At 33.0% G+C, this 14915-nt stretch overlaps 1 protein-coding gene across 3 annotated transcripts; it reads right to left on the reverse strand.

Moving 5' to 3' along the window:
- Window positions 1–4240: 4240 nt before the first annotated feature.
- LOC107459126 (crossover junction endonuclease MUS81) lies at window positions 4241–13460 on the reverse strand. Of its 3 annotated transcripts, none has more exons than XM_016077339.3 (15): window positions 13112–13460; window positions 12768–12856; window positions 12570–12648; window positions 12382–12468; window positions 12162–12287; window positions 11436–11646; window positions 10471–10672; window positions 10273–10388; window positions 8907–9055; window positions 8683–8740; window positions 7539–7697; window positions 7254–7333; window positions 6576–6813; window positions 4780–4866; window positions 4241–4611 (listed from the first exon to the last, which is right to left on the reverse strand). In XM_016077339.3, exons 1-15 carry the CDS (start codon window positions 13303–13305, stop codon window positions 4507–4509), a joined length of 1980 nt encoding a protein of 659 aa, XP_015932825.1. In that variant the 5' UTR covers window positions 13306–13460; the 3' UTR covers window positions 4241–4506. The 3 variants fall into 3 exon arrangements, with proteins under 3 accessions (XP_015932825.1, XP_020983622.1, XP_020983624.1); XM_021127963.2 differs by having other exon boundaries at window positions 13117–13256; XM_021127965.2 differs by having other exon boundaries at window positions 12754–12856; window positions 13112–13151.
- Window positions 13461–14915: the final 1455 nt, after the last annotated feature.

Below are 14915 nucleotides of genomic sequence, written 5' to 3' on the forward strand. Positions count from 1 at the left end.
CATTGTTCATACCTTGACCCACAACTTAAACAGACACAAAACAAATAAAGCACAATCAACACTGTACAGATATTAGAGTTCAGATCTACATTACTACTTACTACTTAGCCCTCCTTATTTAAGTAAGTAACCAACTCCTATGATACCTCCTATTAATCTAGAAAGAAGTTCTCAACAACCTCTCAAACAAAAGAGAACAATTATCCATCATCAAAGGTTGAACTACTCTAAAGGTGGTAATTGCACCTATACTAATGAATACCCTGACACTTTTAGGCATTCTTCAAACTCCAAACTCCAAACTTCTAAAGACCTATCTAAAACCCTTGCTAATTTAAGTATCGAAATCTCTTATAGGTATCACTCCCCATCTTCACCAAGACGTTGGATGGCAGCACCTCAACACTAGAAAATGTCGAATACAACTCCAATAATAGCTTGGACCTTACGTTTAGAGTCAAATCAAAGTTTCAGGTAACTTCCAGAACAAGTATCTAATCTTATTTTTATTATGTTATGATATAAGAAAAACAACTTTATGTTTTTTTTCGAAAAATGTAATTGATTTATAAAAAAAGTTACATTGTAACTATATACTTTGATGAAAATAGCATTCTTTGTGTATTTTATATTATTTTAAGGATCAAGCATACTTTTTATTATTGAAGTTTGTTAAAAATTTTAAAAATACTTCTAAATTTTATTTTATTTAATTTTATTCTTAAAGTTTTCGATTTGCATCAAATATACTCTTGACAGCTAAATTTTTAGAAAGTTTAGGACCAATCCAACAATAATGCATGACACCTATGTCTGATTTGCATGTGTTAAAAGTTGTTCTTGTAAAATTTTTGCTAAATTCATCCTAAAATTTTTGAAAAATTAGCTGCCAAGAGTATATTTGATGTAAATAAAAAATTTTTGGGACAAATTTAAAATAAAATAAAACTTAGAGATATTTTTAAAATTTTTAACAAATTTAAAAAAAAAACTTTATTTTTTAAATTTTCGTCAACTTTAGGTACATATATATAAATATACCTAAGGTGGTCTTGACTGTCGCACTACAACGATATCAATACGAAATTATGAAATTTTGTGTACCTAATTTTATTAACAGAATTGAAATGTGGAAAGGCATAGAAAATAAGTACATTGTATTTTCAAGTATATAACTTTAAAGCATAAAAGACTTTAAAAATGGATGAACCCAAGAATGTTATTTATAACTTTCTTTAATAATATAGGTGTCAACATAATTGAATTGGTTAATTATGACCATAATAATAGTAATCGTTTTTGGGTTTATTTAAAATTGGTGTAATTTAGATCTGAATGTGAGATTCAAGTTTTTTGTGGATGAGATATTTTTTTATCTCTTCAGAAATGGTAAAGTCATCCAAATTTTTTGGAGAGACTCGAAGTTAGTACCTGCAAAAAACTCCGATGTTTAAGTTAATAAAGATTTTAGAAAGATTTTGTGTCAATTAGAATTGAGTCATATCTGAGTTTGATAGAGAATTTATATAGTAAAAGAATAAATTATTTTTCTATAACTTATCCACCTATTTTGATGGGTGATTATTCTTTTTTTTTTATTATTTAAGAGTTGTTGAGATCTCATATTTAAATATATGAGCATATTTATAGGAGTAGTTAGATTCTGCATATTAAGTCTATCTTATGAGGTCGGGTGTACCGATAGAATATGTTCAAACTCTACAAGTTGGACTTTATTTATTATTGAGTCAGACTGAGTTGTGAGTCAAGTTATTAACAATAATAAATACTGATAAATTTGGTATTGCATAAATATTATGATAGAAAGATATATCTAAAATTTATATAAGAATTTTTGTGAGAAAGATATATTATTGCATAGGAATTTCAAAGGATAATAATATTAGAGCATTTTCAATACTAGTTTCAATTTTAATTTTATTTTAGACATTTGTAGGATTATTTGTCATAAATAGTGATTTGAATTTGAAAATGAAACTTGTCCGTCCAATTCTTAGTTTTAATTCAATTAAAATTTTATATTTTTTATTATTTTATTAACATAATTATACAAGTGACAAAATTTATTAGTTTTTCATTAAGGTGATATCGTATCACAAAGGTGATACTAGTTTCATTTCATCATTTAACCGTATCTCTGTTGATGGATTTTCAGTTAGTGGATGTCTCAACGACTTTGAGCAGTTGATGGAAGGGAAAAAAAGCCTACGTGGGTGTGGTTTGAAGAGTTATTTGGTGAACTTCCACCTAATGATTGTATTGATAATTTCACTGTGTCGTATGCCTGGTTTCGTCGCCTATAGCCTCAGCAAGTGGATTCCTATCTCTGACCTCCATGAATTTCGGTGCACCATCCAATACAGGTGCTGCTCGCATTGCAGCTGTAAGCTCCCTGAAGATACGCACATCACTCAAGTCGTCTACATTATTTGCCTAAACGGGCAGATCTGCTACAAATGATGGAGATGAAATATGGGCAGTAACCTCATGACTAGTTGGAATGGCACTAGAACCCCCTTCTATCACGCCAGTTGGTGGGTTCGGAGCAAATCCACCTGAGCTACCCTCTACATCAACTCATTTGTGCAGGTTTTGCAGGTACAGACTCTGACGGACAATATCCTTAGCTATAAATTCACAAATGAAATCTGGAAAGGACTTGTTCTCCCCCGAATAGAGTTGTTTACTTGGTTTGTGCTTGTAGGCCGAGTGAATACAAAGGATCACCTGAGCAGATTGGGCATCATTGAACGAAGGGATAATGTCTACGTTATGTGTAGCAAGGAAATTGAATTTGTACAACATTTATTTGTTACGTGTGAGTATACTTGGCAGGTGTGGTGCGCATGGATTAGTCATGTGGGTCGTGTTTGGAGCATCCGAGGTTCCATAAAAGAACACTTTGAGAGTTGGAGGATGATACCTTTACGAAAAGACATGCGAAAAACATGGTTAGTGAAATTCTTCTCAATTATATGGAATATCTGGTTGTGTAGAAATGAACTTATTTTCCAGAATAAGACAATAGATGTGGTAGATTGTGTGGCCAGGTCGTTTTATTGCTCTAGAGATTAGTACAAAAGTTAACTCATGTTGTTGATGGCTATGTCGGAGATGACATAGGAGTTGCTAATTTTCATGTAATATCTCTTTGCATGCTCCACTGCGTGTGTTGAACTTGATTCTTCTTTCAAAAAAAAAGCTCCATAGCCCTCAAATCTGAAAATCTTGATTGACTTTGAAATATAACTCACTTGTCATCATCGCCTAGCATCTCATACTTTCCAAACTTAACATAACCTTGCCTGAGTGAGACAGAAATTCGAAAAAGTAATTGCTTTATATGTTTTTTCGCCGCACTTTCCTAATTTCTGTAATATACTATTTTGTAAATCCAATAAACTCGTTGAAGAATTTACAACCACTCCAATTTGCTTTTTACTAGAGAACGTTAAACCCTTGTGTTTTCATTAATTTTTTTCGATGATGAATTAACAAAAACACACTCTGAATCATCCCCTTCAAAACTATCAATTCATCTATGGCTTGTTATACATCATACTCGTTTATTTATAGGCTCTTTTGTCTTCATAAATCGTCCCAAAATTTTAAGCTTTATGTTTTTGCACGCAAATCGTGCTAGAGTATTGTGGGGTAAGATTTGCACGTTAATCGTTCTAGGGTTGTTATTTTTTGCACGTAAATATTGCTATCCCTAGTGATTTAGGTCAAAAAAGAGTAACTCATACTACCTTGGAATAAGTTATATACAAGTTGAAAAGCTCAATGTCCTGAGACAATTTACATGCATTTCTTGAAAGAGTTCCTTGCATAAATCATCCTAAGATGTGTGGCGTTTAATATATTGTCTAATACACAAAACCTTGAGATGATTTATATATTAATAGGTTTAAGAGATTCACATTTTGAAATTTCATTTAGGACAAAATCCACCTTCAGAAAGCCATGGTTGCTTTTCTCCAGATGTCTTCCAGACATAAAGGCAACGCCAGAGGGATGGATGGATTCATTCATAAGTTCATTTATGTATTTTCCTTAGTAGCAATGTTTGGCTGTGAAATGTTATCAGTTGTTGACTCAGAATATGCAAAGTGTAATCCTGTATGATATACTAAGTAAATAGGTCTTGCTAGTTTTTTAGTTACTAGATCTAAGCTTTTCCATTCGAACAAAGGCCTCCCTCTAAAGTGCACTCAGATTAAGCATCATTAAATCAATAAATTCTATTACGTGAGAAATTCAATGGTACTTAACTAGTGACCTTTGCACCTTATCAACGGAAAAGGACGCCTTATATTATCTTGCTAATTATGGTTAAAAAATACGCCTAATTTCCCTTATATACACATACTATATTACGATGCTACCAATACCAAAGTTGTAAGAAGAAAAAACTTGTTCACCATTCCTTACTGAATTTACATGGTAAGGGGTTAAAAAATCCAACTCCAGGAGGAATGCAAATCAGCTACCCCAAATAAACTGGAAAATGTTCCTGCTAGCAGCCGCAGGGATTGCATTGTTACTCCGTGCTCGAAGCATGTCCTCTTGGGCACAAGAATTACCGTCCTAACCACAACAATGAATTTCAAAAAAAAAATGGGGACGGTGTAGTTTGATGATAAAGAATAAAAAACGAAAGAAAAAGTAGCCATATTATTAAGACTATAGGAGAGAATATAATTTGTAACACACTAATCAGATGAGTTGTTTCTAGAGAGGAAGTAAATGACTCACGAGTAGTGAGTAGCCATGAGCAAGAGATAAAAGTGTGGGGTACAAATCTAAAACCGCCATGGCAACCTCCTCTGTAACCTGTGGAACCTGCATTTATAATTTTCCAGATGTCAAAATAAAGAGCATCTATTAAGTACATTGGATGAAATGGGTAGGACCAATAACTACTCATCCAACTTAAAAAGAAATTGCATTTCTTTGTGAGAAACAAGCATGAGAAAATGTATTGCTCAGATAAATTACGGCTGTCAATCAGCACCTGAACATCTAGGAATTTCTAATTATATTTTTTTGAAGTAAATTATGTTAAACTAGAGGATCGCAAAACTGAACCAAATTGAAGAGCTTGTGGTTTCTTATAATTGCTTGTAAACCAAGAGAGCATGGTGCATCCGTGTGTTTGACACACGTTACTGTCTAAAATAGACACACAAATGATGCACATCATACATTATCCACATTTGACCAAATACTTTTTCTTTTTTAGTTCAAAAGCACTTCAGCTTGGACAGTACAAATACAGTTTAAAAAAAGTGTCAAAATTATATTTTACAAATTTGTCAAATGAACTTTAGCAACAATATCAACTATTGACACAATGAATTATATATAAAATACTAAGATTTTAGGCAGAGCCTCAAAAGTAATAAATATTGGAAATTTAAAATGAAAATATATAACATATATGTCATTTCTATCTCGTCATTGTAAAAATTTGGTATATCTCTCCAAAATGTGTCTTTATGCCATTTTGCTTTCATCATGTACACAGAATTGGAGGAGTATTGGGAGGTGTTAAACCAATGTGCAAACTGGTAAACTTATTACCTGTAAAGCACAAGACACTTTGTTAAGTTGCTATGTTTGCGTGTCAAACACATTTCGGAGACGACGCTCCTTTGACATGTGTGTCTTCTGTGCGTAACTGTCTTAATAAAAAATAAAAAATACTTCTCCAAAAACCTCTAAACACATCTAAATACTATCACTTGTCCGCGTGTCTAATACTATTCTTAATCTATATTCTTGAAATGAGTTTAGATATCATATATATTATTATTTATCAATTACATAATTGAAAGAGATTAAAAACATTTTAAAAAAATTAATTTGTGCTTTAATATTAATAGAATATCAAGATATTGTTATGATTTATTTAAAAAATACTTTATATTTTATATATATCGTGTCACCGTGTCTCCAAAAATTCAAATTCGTGTTTGTGTATCCTGTGTTGTGTCAGCGATCATGCTTCATAGCTTGTTACACGAACACGAGTGAAGAAATAGCTAAACCAGACAATTTTATGCAGATCCCAATTTTATACCTATGCAATACTTTACAGATAACACTTTTCGGTGGTTCTGTTGTTAATGTATAGAGGAACTCTAATCCTCTGTCTTGTGTTATTCATCTATTCATCTATTTATCAAGACATCAATAAAAAGCATTTTCCCACTAGGTGAGTTATGCATATATACCTACGGGAAAGAAATATATATAACCAAGGCTGTCAAAGACTTCCTATATACCACTCTTAGATACCGCTCCCGTTCCCCTTCTTCCTAATACCTCATGCGAACTCATATGTTTTCCTGGCTTCCCACCTCCATGGTAGAAGGCCAAGGTTCCAAATCCCTCTTCTTCCCCTACTCATATCTTCCTCAGTCTCATGGTTCACTAGAGCAACATTTCATAAATTAAAAGGATACTCAAAAGATCACAGATACAACAGTTAGACAAAATAAACAGCCATTAGAAAACAAAACAAAATTAATTTTTGAGATGGTTAATACCTGCATAAGTTGGATGGCAAATACATCACTAACTGTCATTTTTCCAGAGTCTTGACACTGTTTAATAAATTCATCGAAAGGAGGACATGGTGCAAAACCTACAACATGGCCTTCAAAAACTCTTGACTTGTAACATTGAGAAATTGCTTGGGTAAGATAAGCATACTTCCTGAGAGTATCACCTAAACCACTCGTCCTCTGCACATCAAATCCCTCCAGAATCTCTGTTGTAAAACAGCTGCAAATGGCAGATTGAAAAGGTCTGAAATGGTGAATAATTTTCGCACAAACAGAAATTTTACATGCTTGCAACTTTTCTCGAGTTTGAAGCACCCTTGATTATCAACAGCAAGACAAAGTAACCTCAGCTAAAGCAAACGTTAGCATCCCATAACTAACTGGTAACAAGACCTCATTTCAACCAGCTCGTTAACAATCAATAAGATTACCATCCAATCCGTTACAAATAATAAAATGCTGTGCAATCAAAATCTTGTCAAGAACTAATACTTTCAATTATCATAGACAAGAAAAAAGCAGACAGAGGTAGACAAAACTGACAGTTAATAAGCCATAACACTGCAGGAAATGATGAGAGAAGTAGATAAATAACACTGAACTTGGTTTCTAGCCCCTGCATTACCAAACACATTAATTTAACATAGAAACCATACTTACGCAGTTTTTATGCATTCAGCAGCTTCGGAAGAATTTGGGTCACCTTCCACTAAATATATCAGCTTCTTCAATCCACACCTCTATCAATGTGCAATTGGAATGAAACATTATGTGGGGATTGGCAAGCTATGTTAGTATAAATATCAAAATATATCAAAAACTATTAGTGACAGCAACAGCGACAGCAACAGCGACAGCAACAGCGACAGCAACAGACACATTATTCAGTGACTATACAATTATACATGTATAAACAATTCTGACCATGAAAGAAGGAATAATTACCAGAAGCCTTAGTTTTTGATCCTTGTAGCGGTTATCCCTGATTGAACTGCGCAAATCATCAATGTTTTTCCTCTCAACAATAAAATCCAATACATATTCAGTCTTAAGAATTTTATGACGTGCTATCCAGATCCCATCTCCAACAGGCAATCGTCGTACCTGGATGAACCAATTTGAACATGATATTTTTTTTTCAATCTTCTAAATAGAGTGAATTCAATATGTAAATGTATGGGTCATTCAAGTCCAACAAGAAAACACAAATAACACCTAATTTGTTTGAAATGACATAATTAGTTGAAAAAACTAGACTTGAGTTCCCAATTTCCATTAATAAAAAACAAAATAATGGTAATGGCCTGATGGGATCATGGTAGCATACCACAGGTACATGATATGATGAATTAGAAGCAACAAAATTATTTAACTTCTAATCTGATCATGGTTGTATATATATCCTTGACGAACGCTAATACAGATTTAACTTTACAGGACTATCAAGATTGACATAGTTCATCACTAACTATAGTACTTAATAGAATAAACACTAATTGTAAGCTTCAACAGCAAAGGCCTCTCTCATTGCTTTATCCCTAATATGTGTATTACATGCACCTTACTACCTTAGATTCTGAAATGAAGTCTCATCATTTTAGATCCCTTTGGATAAAACTTATGGTATCATTGGAGAATCATGGATTTGGGCTATGGATTTGTTTCAATTTTTGCTTAAAAAGTTCAAAGGTCTTGGATTGTGGAAAGAAGCAAAAGAACCTATGGAAACTAGGATTTTCAACTCCTTTCCAACTATTGATTTTAGGGCAAATCACACCAACCTTCCATGACGTTTATCTTAACTACACTCCACCCGTCTGTAGAACAAAAATGCCCCTCTCTTTTTCTCCCAACCGTACCAAACCAACCCTCTTCTCTCCCCACCACCCTACAATCTCCTTTACAACTAGTGCAACACAAAAATACTTCATGATGAAGCTTCTATAGTGGCAAGACTCTGGTATCTTATGCACCAGCACCACAGCACAATAAAATGACACAATTAAAATTGCAAACTTAAAAATTAAAACAATACACCAATTTTTTCCTCAGAAGCAATATGAACTACAGGTAAAGACATCAAACTCACCTCTATTTGGATTTTGAATTGGATCCGAATTTCCTCAATAATTTTCCTAGATCGAGATCTAAAAAGTACAATGTTATTTATTTGAAGTCATTAGCAACAAGAAAGTACAAGATTGCCACAAATATGATAATTATAGTTACGTGACAATGTCTAAAGAGAATACTAAATCAGGTATATAATATAGTATCCTGATTGGAAAGGGTAACTTTACATATGTTACTAACCCTTGAGTGGCAAATTGCTCCCGATCATCCAATATTAAAATCACTTGATATACCTCCTCAAATTTCTCACCAAAGCTCAAGGGTGGAACACTTAAACTGGTCATCTTTGATGACAGCTCATCCTTCCTTGGCATTTGCACAGAATCAACCTAATGTTTTCATCAAAACAAATACCAATTCTTAGACACATTTTGAAGACAGCAAAAATCATAGCAAACTACAATATCTAGAATAACTATTAAGCAATATCCCACAAAGTGGGTTCAGCTACAGACCCAAATAATGTCAGAGTCATCTTTTTTGTTTGCCACCCAAAAAAATTAACATCTGATTATCTAAATCTCTTTAGTAATTTCACCTATGCCCATCACTTTAGCTGTATACATCAACATAATAAACTGCACATGCCATACACATTAGCTATATAGCCATAGGTATAAAACAATAAAATTATCAGTGTAAAGCATACCTTCTTTTCATTGAGAATCTTATCATTTTTTATTTCTTTTTATTTTATTTACAGCATTCAAAATTCAAAATCCGATAACAAGGAGATCACATGATCATAGCTTAGAAAAGACCATTTACATCGATCAGGGCTAGGAGTTCATGAGGTTAACACAAGGCTGTTAGGTCTGCCTTTCACAACGATGAGCATGTCAAATGTCATTCAAAGCATAAAACTAGAAAATGAAAGTATAAAAATGTTATAAATTTTTAACTGAGTGAGTGAGAAAAGATTCAACATTGGCAAGACTGAGAAACTTGAAGAACAGTTTAAGACTGGTAGTACGATGTACAAAAGCCAATAGGTGTTTGCAGCTGCATACTGATGTTCCTAGACTTTGTAAGCCTCTGGGAATTTTTATTTAATAAAAATATCGAAAACCTCAAATTCCATAAACAAGGAAAGCCTTCTCCCATGTTATCAAGTTCTGCAAACAGCACATATAGGTTTATTTATTACTTTACTTTATCAATTTTAACAACTATATTGGATGTAATGGAGGAGTCAAGGAGAATGTTAAATCCTACTATCCTAGAATAAAATTATATTTGACCCACCTTATTGCTATATCAGCAATTTCGTAGCACCTCTTTTAAACAGATGAGTGATGACTAAATGTACCCAAAAATAAAGTGTAATGCTGTTTTAAGTTAAAGGAATATTACATGATGCTTAGATAATATATTGTACCACTCATGCAATCGAAACAATGTCTGTACTTATGATCATCCCCCTTTCCATAAGTGATATTCTTGGCATAGTATCGCAATCTCATTAAGGATTTATGCTCATTAAAAATTATGCAGAATGTCAAAAGAATTAAACGATAAAAAATTTGGCAAATGGAACAAACCGTACAGCTGATGGGCAAGCTCTCAAGGGGAAAGATGGAATATCAGAAGAGAAATTTGGCACATGGTCATTGCAGGCTGAACTTGCAGTTCTGCTCTTGTTTCCAATGAGGTCTTTGGAACCTGACCATCAATGACAGCATGCTGAGATATGGATTTCATCAGTGATTTGTGCCATTACTAAATGCCAGGGACAAAGAAATACCAGATAGAACAGTATTAGCACTAGTATCATGGCAATCATTTATAGCTGTCAAAGACTTTGGATGTGAACCATAGATTTGCTCCTCTCGTAGATGACACAAAACAGCCGGCCACAAAGATGAGACATCTTCATTTGGATGGCTTCTGGAAACTTCAGCAAAAGAACTAACAATTTGTTCCTTTGAGAAACCCATGCGTGTGAACTATAAAAGAAGATTCCATAAATAATCGGGGAAATACTACATGTCAAATTATCAGGTGAAAGAGGAACAAACTGCAAGTGAGTGAGTGACACATAGCAAATGAATTAAATCATGCAATCTTTGTGCTTGAACTTCATGGAAAATATGGAATTAGATGCGGGACGTATCTGAGGGGAGTAAGAAGAAAATATGGAATTAGATCTTCAAAAGTGAAGAGAGTTGTAAAGATATAAAGAGAACAGATAACTATTGAATAAGTAACTTCCATTAGAAGTGTGTTTAACCAAATGACCCAATGGTGGCTGTTCTGTGACTTTTACAACCCTCTTTACTTTAGGAATTTAGATCTTCTAAATTTTGAATTTTCACTTGAGAAGGTAAAGTGTGATCTCTCCCCCTTAGATAGTTTTTCTCTGATATTTTCTTTTGACCCCACCTATAAATGGTGAGAGATTACACTTTACATTCTAAAGTGAAATTTAAAATTTAGAGAATCCAAATCCTTACTTTAGAGGATCCAAAAATTATAATGTCATTTTGGCTTACGTCTCGCAATGAAAAAGCTAGTTGTAGGCTTGTAGCTACAACCAAATGATCCAATTGCAGTTTTGATAAATTCATACAAGACGACATGAACAACAAATCATTTTGTGTAACACAAAAATCAGATGCAAGCATCATTTCAACACTTTTCAAACGAACAAATATATGAATAAAAAGCAACAACAGAAGCAAAAAGAATTCAAAATAGGAGGAAAAATACCTTCAAAAGAGATTCAAGAGGAACATCCATTGGCTTCTTTTGTTGTGTCAATGGTGACATAACTTCTGATTCCAAATCATCACCATTGACTTCCCTATCTGACATATTAGATGGAGTATCAACAGAAACAGACTTTCCTTGACATTCTGCCATTCCAGACCTTGAAAGACAATCACATGCTGCTGCCTTACCTTCTTCAGTTAGCATGTATCTGAAAACAAAACATAATCATCTTCACAAAGATGCAGAATTTGAAGACCACCACCATAGTCAAGTAAAATGACTAAAAAGGAAACATTTTGAAATTTGCTGGTCTTGAAGAAAAAAGGATAAAATTAAATTAAAAATAAAACTTTGTCTCTCTTAAACTATAAACTATATGGTATATGTATCTTAGCTCTGATAGGCAATGCATGCTTAAACAAATTACAGCCACATTGTTCAAAGGGTAATGTATTACCAAAATAAATGCCTAAAAATATTTCTAAGCATAACATATGCCACGGTCAATTGTTTAAGAAATAGAAGTAGATGAAGGGACAAACATGCTCAGCGCCACAAAATCTAACTTTATCAAGCAGTTAACTACACATTCAAAATAATGAGGCTACCTTAACCAGTTGATTTCAATATGTTAAATATGACATAAAATATTTAGGAAAAAGGTTTACGTCCAAAACTAATATCTCCTAGTCAAAGACAAGATGCACAATAGAAAAAACATACTTTGCTGGACAACTTGATTTTACAACTAATCCCTTATCTATCAAAGTCTTCATACAGTTCCATCCACTATACCAATCGCGAGGAGAACTTCCAAATCGTCCAGGTTTTCCCTTCCCTTTTTCTGGCCTGAACATTCAATATGTCAGTCAAAAGTTACATAGATTTTAGTACACTAAGACATTAGTCTAATTGGACAGAGAAGAATCTATATTGAACATACGCAATTGGCACTCGAGATAGACCACTAGCTTCAGCAGCATCAATAAGTTCTTGTTTTCGCATAAATTCTTCTCCACTTACAGTCCTCCTATTAAAACAAGAATAAAACTTCAAAATAAGACAAATTATACCATGATGTTAAATGTGGTTAAGGTTTCAAAAATGCATCAGTAATTGAAGCACATGTACCTGTAAAGGGTTATCAACAGAGCATATGCCACAGAGTTCCTCTGAGGCACATAGCGCTTCATTCCTCTATTTTTCTTTCCTATAAAGTTGAATAAAAAAGGAAAAGATGAAGAATAGAACAATGGACCGAAATATGTAGAGCCTACTCAAGGTGACAGAAAATAAGAAAACTGCATAGCACCACCTATCCACACGCACCCTTTCTCTTCAAGTCTTCTGATTCAGAACCTCCTGCACCAGTCCCAAAAAATCCCTGCATGAGCTTCAAGATCATTTTCCCCACACCCCTGTTACACAATCACAAAAGCACAAGGAACATGAGATTTGTACATTATAAAAGGCAACATTATATCAATCTACAAACACATCAATGAGAGAAAGAGACAGACGAATAAACTAAGCACTTTTAACACAGACCAAACCCCGCTAGAAATATAATCATCCATGTTGCTTTTTTTTTCTATCAGATTAAACTTTTCGGAGAGGTGGAAAAGAAAAATAAAGCGCGGCATAGAGAAGGATTGGGATTTTAAAATACGTACTTGACCTGAGAGAAATCTTTGATGGTTCGAATTGGGATTTTAGAGTTACATACGTTAAAGTGAGCCTTAGAGAGGGTCATCTCTATGTTATCTGAAATCCCTTTCGGCTGATCCGCCATTTCCTTCCACTTGTTCGCCATGTATGACGCCAGTTCTTCGTTCTCCGCGCAGCGAACCCCGGTCGGGTTTTTCATTCTTGTTAAGTTCTTAAAATGCGGCTAGGTTGGAACGGGTTTGCACAGAGGAGAACAGTGCACAAAAGCAGCAAGGAGAGAGGCACAGAAGACTGGAACAGAGAGCTCTCCGCCACTGCCGCTCAAGTTGTCGCCGTGAGAGGGCTACCAAGTTAGAGAGGNTAAATAATAATTTAAAACTAAATATATAATTTGTTACTCTAGTATTTGATCTCAATTTAATTTAAATTTAATATTATTTTTAATTATTTAATTAATATAATTATATAAGTGACAAAAATTTATTAATTTTTTATCAAAATAATATTGTCTTTTTAAAGTGAAATTAATTTCATTTCATTTATTAATTCTAATATAAATTTCAATTCTAAATCTTATAAGCATCAAATATAATACTCTAAAACACTCCATCCATCCGAGTTGCTATCAAGTGATTAAATCTTGTGCACAAATTTGACTAACTTAGAGAATAACTAAAGGTATGCTTGGTTTAGGGTTTCAGTCATAAAAATGCACGTTCAATTTTCTTGAACACCTCAAATTTTTGTCTGAAATAACTCAGAGAAAACGAAAAAAATTGTGGTCGAAAAGGAAAACAAATGCATTAGTGAAGGATGTGACAGTGATGGTAGTGGTAACGACAATGACAGTAATCTATTGTAGTAATTGGAATGAGAAAGCATTTGAATGTTAACAAATGTGTTAGTGAAGGAGGTGACGCTGATGGTAATGGTGGTGGTGGTAGTGGTAGTGGCAACGACAATGACAGTGATCGTGGTGGTAATTGGGGTGAGAAACCATTTAAATGTTAACAGTAAAGATTTGGAGATTGAGGTGACGGTGGTATAAGATTGAGATTATGATTAGAGATTAAAGGATCTATTTTTAGATTTTTTTCATTTCTTAAAAATATTTCTTTTCCATTAACAAAAGTAATCACAAAAATTTTTACTTAGCATAACATTATTAACTTTTAAGAATAAAAATTGTATTTTTCTAATAATATTTATGAAAAAAATGTATTAACATTAAACCTCTAAAATTCTTTTGAGAATTATTTTACAAGTAATTTTTTTTTGGGCAAAATATTTTTGTTGTTAGTAAATTTTTATTGTATCATTTGTTAGCAATTTTATTATTTGAAAACATTTTTATTGGTTTACCATAAAAAACCCTAAAATACAGAAGATGGTTAAGGGAGTAATATTAATAGAAAATAGAAAATACCAACTATTTTACACTTACTAAAATAGACCAAATTAATATCTAGAGAAAAAGACAAATCAAATCCTGATTTTTTAGTTTGCGAACATTTAAATCCCTAAAAATTTAAAAATACATTTAAGTTTCTGACCTCTTTAAAAGTACAACAAAAATCACGTTTGATTTTTCCACGAAGTCTGACAGACTCAAATGAACCTGAAGAATCGATATGTTTAGGTTTTGAAAAGATCAGAAACTTAAATATATTTTGAAATCTTCAAAGATTTAAATATTCGCATATCAAAATATCAAAAAATCAATGACCTATTTGTCCTTTTCTCATATATCTAAGTATAGGTTGAAAAATTTTATAAGTGTCACGACATTAATATCCCTAGTTTCATTCA

This window comes from Arachis duranensis, chromosome 7, assembly GCF_000817695.3.
Source record: "Arachis duranensis cultivar V14167 chromosome 7, aradu.V14167.gnm2.J7QH, whole genome shotgun sequence".
In the NCBI taxonomy this organism is placed as follows: Eukaryota; Viridiplantae; Streptophyta; class Magnoliopsida; order Fabales; family Fabaceae; genus Arachis; species Arachis duranensis.

Excerpts from the sequence above, each read along its gene's own strand:
- LOC107459126 (XM_016077339.3), bottom strand. The coding sequence starts at position 13,305 with ATGAAAAACCCGACCGGGGTTCGCTGCGCGGAGAACGAAGAACTGGCG. Across the intron at positions 8,741-8,906 it reads GAGCAATTTGCCACTCAAGG|ATCTCGATCTAGGAAAATTA; the intron begins GTTAGTAACATA and ends TGTACTTTTTAG. Across the intron at positions 7,698-8,682 it reads AATTCAAAATCCAAATAGAG|GTACGACGATTGCCTGTTGG; the intron begins GTGAGTTTGATG and ends TGGTTCATCCAG.